General features: G+C 44.4%; 1 protein-coding gene across 1 annotated transcript in view; it reads right to left on the bottom strand.

Moving 5' to 3' along the window:
• LOC138284834 (uromodulin-like) overlaps window positions 1-12,603 on the bottom strand; it is a 68,320-nt gene that overhangs the window by 14,578 nt on the left and 41,139 nt on the right. Inside the window, exon 7 of the mRNA XM_069224022.1 lies at window positions 10,286-10,439. Coding sequence (XP_069080123.1) covers window positions 10,286-10,439 — 154 coding nt within the window. The remainder of the gene's footprint in view (window positions 1-10,285; window positions 10,440-12,603) is intronic.

Raw genomic sequence — 12,603 nt, 5'->3', positions numbered from 1 at the left:
ATTACTGTGAGGCCTGCTCCCTTCATAGGCTAACATTGGGGCTGTCCTCATACATTGTTGGAGTGGTAGATGCTGATCTGAAAGGAGTAGGAAGGTCATATTTAGTATGGCCAGAATGGTAATACAAAACCCTGCTGACTGGTGAAGTTGGATTTAATATTACTATTTTAGAAATGCCACTTTTAGAAAGTGAGCATTTCTCTGCACTTAAATCTTTCTGTGCCTTGCAATCCACGCCTGGCTGGGTTTAGTTCACAGATCCTTGTGCATTCACTCAGACACACCCCAAACACAGGATACTCAGCCTCACTTGCATACATCTGCATTTTGAATGGGTCTTCCTGGGCTGTGAGGGTGGAGGGCCTGCTCTCACACAAAGGACTGCCACACCCCCTACTGGGACCCTGGCAGACATGATTGAACTGAAAGGGGACCTGGTGCACTTCTTAGCCACTCTTTAAAGTCTCCCCCACTTCAAAGGCACATTTGGGTATAAAATCAGGGCCTCTGCCCTACCACCTCAGACACTTCCTGGAGAAGAAGCTTGTAACCAGAACCTGCATCCTGCCAAGAAGAACTGCCTGGCTGCCCAAAGGACTCACCTGACTGCTTTCCCTGAAGGACTGCTGCCTTGCTGTTGCCCTGCTGCCTTGCTGCTCCCTGGCTGTGGTGAAGAAGTGCTCTCCAAGGGCTTGGATAGAGCTTGCCTCCTGTTCCCTGAAGTCTCAGGACCAAAAAGACTTCTCTTTTGTAACTGGACTCCTTGTGCAGCGAAAATTCAACGCACAGCTTGCCAAAAACGATGCACAGACTGTCCTGCAGTGACAAATTCACTGCACGCCAAACCGGAACGACGCCGCTCGACTTCACAAGGAAAAGATTGACGCAGCGCCTGTGGCGTGACCGGAACTTCGACGCAAGGCCCACCAGATCGACGCACAGCCAACCTGGGACGACGCAGCCCGACCTCCAGAGGAGAAATCGACACGGCCCCTGCCGTGCGACAAAAGTTTCCCTGCGCCGCCCACCGGAATGACGTAGAGTGTGTCACAAGCCCAGGATTCCACGCACAGACCCTGGGTGTCTGAAAACCCCGCAACCCGAAGAGGATCCACGACCGAGCACCGGAAATCAGTGCACAGCCGTCCCTGCCTGGAAACTAAACAACACATCAACCGTGTGCGGCCGAGAAATCGACGCACACCCCCTTTGTTTCCCCACTTCTCCTCCTCTGCGGCCCTTTGCAGAGATTTTTCATGCGAACCAGGTACTTTGTGCTTGAAAGACACTTTGTTTGCTTTTAAAAGACTTAAGACACTTTGGGCCTCATTACAACATTGGTGGGCGGCTACCGCCGCCCGCCAACCTGTAACCGCCGTGCGGCCGCCAATGCGGGCGCACTTCTGCGGTGCCCATTTGGACATCCCCGCTGGGCCGGCGGGCGGAAACCAAGTTCCGTGTGGATGTGGGCCGCAACATGGGAGCCGGCTCCAAATGGAGCCGGCGGTGTTGCGGCCGTGCAACGGGTGCAGTTGCACCCGTCGTGCTTTTCACTGTCTGCACAGCAGACAGTGAAAAGCCGCATGGGGCCCTGTCAGGGGGCCCCTGCACTGCCCATGCCAGTGGCATGGGCAGTGCAGGGGCCCCACGACTCCCCGTACTGCCAGCCTTTTCCTGTCGGTACAGACGGCCAGAAAAAGGCTGGCGGTCGGGGACTCGTAATCCCCTGGGCAGCGCTGCAAGCAGCGCTGCCCAGGCGGATTACATCCGCCGGGGCCGGCGGGCGGTGCGACCGCGGTGCGACCGCGGCGCTACCGCTGCGGTCATAATACGCCAGGAGGCACCGCCAGCCTGTTGGCGGTGCTCCCGTCGTTTTGGCCCTGCGTTTGTAATACCGCCAGGGTCATAATGACCACCTTTATATCACTTTTCAGTGATATCTTTACATTTTCTTATTGCATCTTTTATCGTTTTGACCTGCAAATATCCAGATAAATATTATATATTTTTCTAAACACTGTGGTGTATTTTTGTGGTGCTATATTGTGTTATTGTATGATATATTGCACAAATACTTTACACATTGCCTTCTAAGTTGAACCTGACTGCCCAGTGCCAAGCTACCAGAGGTTGGGCACAGAATAATTTGAATTGTGTGTGGCTTACCCTGACTAGAGTGAGGGTCCTTGCTTGGACAGGGGGTAACCTGACTGCCAAACAAAGACCCCATTTCTAACACAGTAGAACCGTTGATTCTAGTTATGAGCCCGCCTGCCCAGGACGTGGAGTGTAGGGCTGCTGCATCTGATGAGGAGGCATAAACAAAATGTTGTCCCCCGCCCTTGTCCACCATCTGCCTGACATTGATGTCCTTTCTGGTCTGTACATGATCACCCCTAACAAAGCCCCTGGATGAGATAAAGTGCCTGGAGATTTGTTTAAAATGTTTAAGGATATGTGGTGCCCCTATTTTGTATTTTTTTAATGATCTACTGGATGGTGCTCCCATCCCACCTACATGGGCTGGGGTTGAATTGATACCGATTTTTAAAAAGGGTTGCAGGTCCTCTCCAGCCAATTACAGACCAATTAGCCTCACCCCGCTGCAGGCAAGGTTCTGTGATGGCATTAGGCGGATCGATCAGGTGTTCAGATTTCAAATGCTACACTGGAAGTATGTGACAATGAGGGGCAGCTGTCTCTTTGTAATATTTATTGCTCTTAGAGCCACCTTTGACCTCGTACCCAAAGAGTCCTTATAAAAGATCTTGGCGGAGATCGGGATCCCTGCTTTTCTATTAGATATGATTGTTGGATTACATTTGAACACTTATGTGCAGGTCAAGTGTGGCCCTTAGGGTGAGTTAACAGAGCCCATTCCGGTTAATCGGGCTATAAGGCAGGGTTGTGCGCCGGCCCGTACTCTTTTCCTACTTTATATGGATGACTTAGTCTCCCATCTGGTAAAGTGTGAGGGCGATGTTCCATCCCTTGCAGGGATTCAATTCCCGCACTCCTGTTTGGGGACAACGCCCTGTTATTGTCCAGATCACCCTGCGGCCTCCAGAAACTTCTAGATGGATTTGGGGTTTTCTGTAGACAGTGGGGACTTGAGATCAATCTCAGTAAAACTAAGTATATGGTCCTTAATCTTTGTTCTACTTCATGCTCTAATCTGACCCTCAATGGGGAAAGGCTAGAACGCTTTCGAGTGTTTGATTATTTGGGGATCACACTGACAGAGCATTTCAACTGGATACCTCAGGTCCAGGGATGCAAACTTAGGCTAAAACAGTACTGTGGAGGAATTTCAAGAGTTCAGAGATCTTCTGCCTTTCGCATCATCTCTCCAGCCCTTGAGATGTATATGTGCTAGGCGCTGGGAGCTTCTCTGTATGGTGGTGAACAATGGGGTCATTTAGATGTCAAGTCACTTGATTTAGTTGAAAACCGTTTTCAAGAAGCCTAAACTTGCACAACTCTGCTTCCACTATGGCTTGACTATTCCATGAGGAAAATCAGCGACGTGGTGAGATTGGAACCCTTGCTGTTTTGGTGGAGACTGTGGGCAGCTCCCAAGCTTATTTCACTTTGAAGGGCTTTTATTGAGTAGATGGGGGCAGCTGGGGCCAATAGGTTTCCCTGGCTAAGGCTGTGCCTAAGTCAGATAGGGCTTGGTGTCTCTCATTTGCTCCTGAAGATCCCAATCCCATCTCTAAGTTGCCACTATAAAGAGCCTACTGGCAGTTTGTAGAACAACGTGATTTGATACTTTCTAGTGTGGGGTCCATTACAGCATCCTTTCTGCACTTTAAAATGGGATATTCAGTGGAACCCTTTCTGTATGAGGCCGAGCCCCCTAAAGCTAGGAGCTGTACATTAAGTTGTGACTTGGGATTTTACCCCTGCGTTTCTTCACTGGCGCCTGGGAGCGCCTTAATCCTGCTACAGTAAGAACTTACCCCTTCTTCCCAGATGAGGTGGAAATGGTTGAGCATGTTTTATTATTCTGCCCAGCATACCATGAGTCCAGGAAGACGTGAATTTTACCACTGTGCTGCAATTTGGGGCCTAGTGAACACAAAATTGCTTTTAGAATTCTCAGGAGCGACACCAGGAGGTGTATTGTATTTGCTGTTTCTAGGTTTTTGTTGTGCATGTGGAGGTTAGTAGGGAAAGGTGGCTTCTGGATGACTTGAATTGTTTTTACACTTTTTCTTATACTCATTTTATACTGTTATATGGAATTTTTATTTATTGTATGAAGCATATTTGAGGTTTTTTTTTTTGTTCTCTTATGGCACTTGGCCAAAGCAAAGACTTCTTGATTTGATTTGACATACTCCTCCAATCAGCTGCATTCTTTATCCAGACTGGACTACCTTCTGTGCCCTAAACACCAAGTGGGTCGCTTTTGGCATTCAGAGATACTAGCAAGGGGAATTTCCAATCATTTTCTGCAGACAATACCACATACTGGGGGGAGGGAAACTGGACCCATGGAACTTGATGGTTTGAGAGACCAGAAAAATAGTGATGGAGACCATGACCTAGTACTTTATAGAAATCTCAGGGTCAGTTAGAATCGGAAATTACTCTTTGGGAACTATCCTAAGGAGCTGCCTTATAGCTCACAAAAAGGCAAGAGGAAAGACAAGGACAGGGAGGTGGCAGCTCTAGAAGCAAAATTGGTTCAGCCTGAGGCAGACTACGGGCTTGATTTAGATGTTGGCGAATTAGTTATTCAGTCACAACAGTGATACTTATCCCGTAAGCTGAAATGTAAATCCTATAGGATATAATGGGATTTATATTTCGGCACATGGGATATCTGCCACTGTTGTGATTGATTAACTCGTCCACCAAGATCTGAATCAGGCCCTGAGTCTGGGACCCCACTCTGAGCATTGGGTGCCTGACTGAGACAGGGAAGAAATAACGGAGGTACCCACTCCACCAGGAGGCTTGAGTGAGATATCAGACAAAGCAGGGTAAATTATACAACGTTGTCAATAAGACAGGCAGGCTGTTGGCATGGCTGACCAGAAAAGAGGAAAACCAGAGATGGATAGAGGAGATCGGAGTAGAACAGGTGACCCGGGGATTAACACCAGGGACACTGCAGAGACCTTTGCGGCACAACTGGAAGTCCTCTACCAGGCTCGGGGGGGTGACTGGGAGGTACTGCGGGTCATCATGAATGATGTCAGGAAACCTGTACTCTGGGGTATTTGATTGAACCCCTAGGCGCAGAATTCTCTGATAGCAAGGTAGATTAAGCATTCAGTCATTTAAAATGTAGAAGGACCTGTAACCAAATTGTTTTCCACCAGAATTCTTCAAATGCATAAAAACTGACATAATTGGCTTGCTTAATGCAATGTATACCCGAACTTTGTGAGATGGGGACTTGCCTAGGGATGTCAGCAAAGCCACCATAGTACTCATCTATAAACAGGGAAAGCCTAAAGATGAGTGCTCGCCTACTGCTCAATATCTCTCTTTAATGTTGAGACAAAGACCTTGGCAAAGGCCCTGGCTAACCACCTCCTGAAGGTGATTGATAACTTATTGACCCCAGACCAATCAGGATTAATACCCAAAAGGCACAACCTGCAGAGGCTTGCAGAATGTCTGGCACGGTGCAGTCACATAACGGAACCAGCGCTTTTCTTACCCCTTGACGCCAATATTCCATGGAGTCGCCATACTGATTGGCTATCCTTCACAAAATGGGGGTCAGGAGTAGGTTCCTGGCATGCAGGAGGCTGCTTTATAGTAATCCACTAGTCAGGGTCAAACTGAATGGAGCCTTCCTATGGAAATTTTCTCTGGGCAGCTGTACAAGACAGGATTGCCCCCTCACCCCTCTGCTGTTCGCTCTGGTATTCAAGCCCTTTCCATGCTGGTTGCGAACAGGCGCATTGCTGCACGGGCTGCGGTGGGACCCCAACTTGGAAGATGTGGAGTATGTGGATGACATCCTGCTCTACTTGGCTAACCAGGACCACTCGGTCCTGAGGGTGTTGAAGGTACAAGGGGCATTTAGCTCCTTTCTGTGCTATACATCAGTTGGAATAAATCTATTGCATTCTCGCTATCTGGGGACCTGAAAGAGGCGGAGGGGCGGAGATCCCTGAAATGGCAACCCTAAGGATTAACATATTTGGGCATATTCATTACAAAGGATTGGGACTCCTTCCTGGAGAAAAACCTAGACAAAATTATGGATTCCTACAGACTGGTTGCAGACCGCTGGAAGAAACTTCCCCTCGCTCTTCTGGACAGAGTAGCATTCCCAAATGTCTACATGTACTACAGAACAATCCTCTCCCAGTGCCAGAGGAATTAAACAGGTCAGTGAACGCAATCAGGAGCAGTCTACTCTGGGGGAGTGGGTCCCCAAGAGCAGTATGGACTTCCATCATGAGGAAATCATGTGACGGTTGCAGAGCCTTCCCTGATCTCCGCCTATACTACTGGATGACCCAATTACAAATAATCAATGACTGGTCATTTACACCACAACAGGAGCTATCAGTGTTGGCAGACAGGAGATCACTGGGCCCGGAGAGGTATTTTCAGAGGTTTTATGACGGCAAGGAACTACCTCCTCCACCGGTACCTACAGAGATAGTAGTGGAGATGTGGACAAAAGCTACTATGGCTGTGGGATGGAGGGGTAGGTTGACGCTGGAAGTGCCTCTGTGGGACTCTGACAATCCGACAGGACATTAGGCAATGAACAAGTATGCCAAGTCAGACATGATTGGGATTTCCAAAGTAGGGGACATCTAGAGAAGACAAGAGATGATTCATTTACAAAAGCTCCAAGACCAATACGAGCCTTCCTGGGGACATAACCTCAGGTCCCAACAATTACAACATGTGTGGAGGCCCTGTGGAATTTCCTTAAAAAATCTCTTCTGGAATGTAGAATGCTGGGGCTCTCCTCAACAGACATTCAGTGTCCCGCCTATATTTGATCCTCTTATTAAATAGCAGCCCCCTTATAGACTGTCTCTGGTTGAAGGGGGAGGGAGACTTGGGTAGACTAGAGGACGACGACTGAGTAGCGGCATGCAGGTTCCCCCGCAAGGCAGCCATCCGGGTTGGCTTTCAACTAATACAGCTGAAACTGCTCCATAGAGCCTACTACACTAGGTAGAGATTATTCCAATTGGGGAACAAAGACTCAGCCAGCTGCATGAGAGGTTTCCACAGAGAGGTTCCCTTCTTCATTTGGTATGCAAATGTCCATTCCTCCGGAATTTCAGGAGGTGGGGTGGAAAGGCCACATTCAGAGGTACTAGAGTGCATGATTCTCCTGACCCTCAAGTTTAATACTCTGGGCATATGGAGCGACCAGTTTTTAAGCAAAGATGCTCTACTCCTTTGCAACGCAGCTCTCATGACAAATGCACAATTATCCAATTGTGGGGAAGTTGTGAGGTTCCGAAACAGAGATACTGGGAGGCCAACGTAGACTGGTGCATGTGATAAGAAAAGATGGTGTATAAAGCGCATAGTTGCCTCAAGAAATTTTATATGGTGTGGGACCATGGAAACAAGTTGTGGAGGACATTCCCTGACAGGGAGGTATAGCCAGGGAACAAGGGGTTGCCTGGGATGCAATGACACGATACACTTACTACTATGTTTTTAACTCTAGTATATAGGCCAGCTCCCTCCAAGGGATTTATAGCAACTGGAGTGGTGTTATGTGGGTGAGGAAATTATGCTGTATCGTAAATTTGCCTCTAAGTTTTAAAGTTGTATTTGTTGTGGTGGGGGGGCGTTCTCCACCCTTTCCTTCTAAAATCAATAAAGAGATATTATTTATTATTTTGGAATATTTCTGATTACATCAGACTGCAATAACGGCAACCGTTGTCTCACCTCCAGACCTAATAATGCTATTCCAGCTTCTGCAGATGAAATTACCTAAAGCTTCATACGCCTTGGACCATTGTCCACTAACATAGTTATCACTGCCAATCTGATTGGCCCCTCAATTGACTGACTGCTGGATTACAGGCCCAGTGGCGTATTTGAAGGCTCACTGATTCATGTGATAAGCCAAAATCAGTCCCTTGAAGGATTGGTCAGCAGCTGACATTATTAACACTACGAATGTATAAGGTTTAAGCTCCTTTTCTTTATGGTAAAAAAGGCATTGATTAAACAAGTATAAATATACCAAAATTAACAACGTTGTAATGAAAAAGGGAAAGCGAGGAATAACAAGCAAACAATTCCCAATGATAAATTTGTCATTTTATGTCCAGTTGACATAAAAGTAAAACCGGTAATAAAAATGCTGTAAATGGGAAAATATGGCATTTACCTTGACCCTAATTAGAGCTATCTGGATCCCTATCCTTTCCCTACACGTTACACATTTGTCCCCTCCTTTCGACAGATCTTTCCCTCTAACTCTATAACTAGCTCAACTTCTTATTCTAGGTCATTCTCTACAAATACATTTATTTGTATTTGGATACCTCCGCCTCTATAATTGCACTTATATTTATCCACACATTGATCTCTTTTACATCTCCCTCTCCCTCTGATATACACCTACAACTTCCTTTTTACTTGCCGCTACCTCTCTGTCTACTTCTATAAAGCCCTCTACTACTATATTTACACCTACCTCTAGCAGTACCTCTGTCACTACAGCTACACCCATCTTTACAAATTCATCTACTGTTATTTGTACACCTACCTCTAAACCTACATCTATCATCACCATTGCTTCTTCATCTACCTCTATGCTTAACCCTGTTTACAGCCCTTACACTCTTTTTAATTAATGCCCTTTAGCTATTTTTAAAACGGTTGGAATTTCATATAGCTTCTAAGCTGTTTATAACTACTCCCCACTCCCCAAAACTATGTCCCTTTTGCTTTGTATGGAACACTATTTCAATGTCTTATAGCTTCTGATCCCTACATCAGAATGAATGTATTTTCCTGACTGAAATATTGTTTTGATATTACATTTTGTATGCCCATTTCTCTAAGCAAGGCCTTGCTGCTTATGCCAATCTTTCAAGGGTAAGGCTGGGATTCCTCATAGAAAAGTGTTATTAGGAGTTTGAATGATTTGGCTTTGTGAACCTCTGTCCTCCATTACATTCCAGCTTCCGACAGCTATGAACAGAAATGCCTAAATAAAAGCTTCACCTAGAAAGGGCTCCGCTTTGTAAAGCTTGCTGCCTGATGGTGGAGGTGAGTGGTTATGGTTGGAGGAAGTCAATGTAGAAATCCAATATTTATTCAGCCTTTTAATTTTGGAGCTAGTACAATGACTTTGTCGATTAATCTTCCCAGTTCCATTGGTCTGTGTGTAGCGTACCGATCACAGTTTCAGGGACATCTTAAGACTTTTGGGGGCCCTGGGCTAAATGTATTTAGGGTGCCCCTGTTCAGAACAGCTTTGAATTTATGATTCAGTTTCAGCTCTTTCATGCCCTCTTTGACCAGGACGGGTCCAAATTTTAAAAGTGTTTGTATCTAACATTCAGGGATAGCAAAGTGTGTTTTCAATAGGGAAACAGCGAGCAGCTCACTAATATTACTGCAAATAATCTCCATTGCATCCTCCCAATTCTCACATGTGAGGTCCTATTGTAATCTAAAAGAAACGTTTTTATGGATGTTATATGAAACATAAACACAACATTTCTCTGTAAAATGCCTGTAATAGACTCTCACACATCACCCACATTGAAAATAAATTTAAGGGAAATTGTATTTTTAAGAAATATTCAAGGTCATCAGGGCAAGACTCTCTGCAGAAAAGATCTGTCGCTGAGTTCACTGAAAGGCTGGGGCCTTGGGCCAAAGCCCACTTTGCCCATGTCTTAAAACTTCTCTGCACCGGTTCAAATCCCAGTACGTCTGGTTAAGCCCTGCATGCTTCTAAAGTCAATTACAAATGTTACAGCTGACTTGGCTAATAGTAACAACTCATATTAGAAGTGCGGAGATAGGGAATATCTGTGTCTTCACAGCCTATACACAACAGAGGTTATTGCTTGTCAAGGCCTGGCTAGAAGGGATATGTGGTTATTAAAGTGATTATTTACAATACAAGTGACACTGCATGAGGAATGAAGGACGTGACGTTTTGAAGGTCTCCAAAATCAGCATGTTAAAAAAATTGAATACACAACTTATTTGCAATTGGATGTGCAGAGTATTTGGAACTGACGAATTAGAAGAAAAAAGCAACATACGAGTACTAGGCTACTTATCAGACAACGTTACTCTTCCTTACCTGAATGCAGGTGCCCGTGCAGATCTCAACATCAGCGAACAGGAAGAGGGTGTCTGTACCATTAATATGGAAAACTTGGAGAACAAATTGAGCCTCAGTTGTGTTCCCATTATTTTTAACGATCATTAAGTCCTTGAAGTCTACCGAGGGGCACCTGTATGGGAGAAGGGTGACACATCTCAACAGTGAATTACTAAGAATCCAACAATCGTTTGATCAGCAACAGGTAGTGAGGAATCATTGGTGGCTTTACGTTGTATCAAACCCTTTGAGGCCATAACGTTCGCTGTGGTATTATTCCTCTGTCTCAGAAATGCATAAAAAAGAACTTCATTTACCACCCTGTTCCAGGCACTAGCTTATATGGCTAGCATTTCAAATTTGTTCCATGGCTACATTTTATTAGAGTTGTGCAAACACTGTGTAACTGAACTTTAGAAAAGTCTGTGAACATTGAAACTTTGTAAAGATCAGAAACGTAAAGAAATTTTAAACTTTTAAATGAAGTGAGTGTGTAATACAACTACATTAAAAGGTTCCTTATGAGAAATGGATTGCAAAACATACATTTTACTGAATATGTTTTGTGTGAGAAGCCTATCCTAAAGACTATTTAAAGTAAATTCAATCTAAAGTCAAAAGAGTGCAAGGTTCGCAACTGCTGCACTCTGCGCCAAGAATTGTGACTCTGTAATCAGCTAGTATTAAATCATGTTTCCGCAGTCAAAATTTGTAAGGTCACTGCACACTATTCTAGCTCTGCAATCTCATATTTTTGTCTTCAAGTGGATTTCGACTCCCCCCGAGATCTGCAGTACAGTTGTCAGTTTCGAATCTTACAGCTGGGAAGGTTGGTCTAAGGGCATACATGAATAGCCCAGACAACTTAACATATCAAATATTGTGTGCAAAGAGTGTACACTGTTTTATATTTTAATGCAAATATTTCTGACTTAAAGAAGACTTGAGCCCACAAAAAAGTGGATCGGTGAAAATGTTTCTAGTTATCAACAAGAATATTGCTGACAGCATTGCCTTTCATAGTATAGCAGCTGGTCACAGAAATGTATAAAAGAAGTGAGGGTAAAATAAATTATGCTTTCATCTATGTTGGTAATAGTTTCCCCTTATTTTCGGGTTTCTGCAATTTGTGCGAATGGGATTTCCTGAGCATGATGTTAGTGGCACTCAAGGGTGGTTTTTGGGCTCAGATAGGGGGTACACTGTTTAAACTATGCCATAATATTCTTAATGCTCATTTGTACGAATAGATTTAAAATACAGAAAAATATATGTATACTCTTGCCAATATTTCAAAATTAATTTGAAAAATATTGTCTAGGGAAAAGTACTGCTTGGATTTAGTATTTCTTTATTTGTATAGCATACGTGGTAATATCCTATTGGTTGAATTAGCTAGTGCATTCTAAGAGAATTAGCTGGTGAGACAGCCTCTGTGGCATCTAGCTAAGAGAAATGATATTAGTACATTTTAGCACTTTTTCTTATTAAAAAACATTATTTACTGCGGCATAGGCAAACTTCTGTGTTGATTTTATTTTCCATATAGGGTACATTTGTGGCTTTGTAGTTCTATCAGATCCCAATACTTTGAAGATAATTTAGCTTAACAATTCTATAGTGTGGTATAATGATTCAATTTCTGTTGAAAAAAAAGACACCAAAGCATAACTGCAACGGATGGTATTCCTATAATCTATGTTGGCATTTGATGACAGCAAGTTGAGCCGCAGAAGATGAGTACCCTAATTTATCACAATGTAAACTCAACCACTTACTGTGTCCTAGGTTTTCTAAGAGACCTGTGGGGGATTCTGGGAGTGGGTGTAACTGTGTACCATCGAAGTTATATCATGAATAATCTAGAACCAGGAGATGGCGAATCTAGTAAACTTTTCAGTCTCACAAATCTCTTAGGTTCAGCCTAACAATTTTAAGTGATCACAGCTTCTTGGGCACCAAACAGGAATTTTTTGAATGACAGAAGCTGCTTTATAGCGCATTGAACATAGAGTGCCTAGAACAACTGCAGGTGATGGAATCAGTAAAATAGACTATAGGCACCAGTAGTAAAATAGATGTCTAAAAACCTATGTTTGCAAACTGGAACAGTTTGGAACTTGTAAAGCCACTCTATAAGTGTACAAGCATGTAAGACTGCATGGATTTGTTTTGAGTTTGCTGCAGGCAATTTATGTATCAGAATCAAGGAAATCAACAGTAATAACTTTTCCAGCAGACCAGAAAGCAAGCCCACAAACAGCCACAAAACCGGCCCACACACTGACCTGTGAGAC

The sequence above is a fragment of the Pleurodeles waltl genome, chromosome 3_1 (assembly GCF_031143425.1).
Source record: "Pleurodeles waltl isolate 20211129_DDA chromosome 3_1, aPleWal1.hap1.20221129, whole genome shotgun sequence".
Lineage (NCBI taxonomy): Eukaryota > Metazoa > Chordata > Amphibia > Caudata > Salamandridae > Pleurodeles > Pleurodeles waltl.
This window is presented reverse-complemented; position numbering and strand designations above follow the sequence as displayed.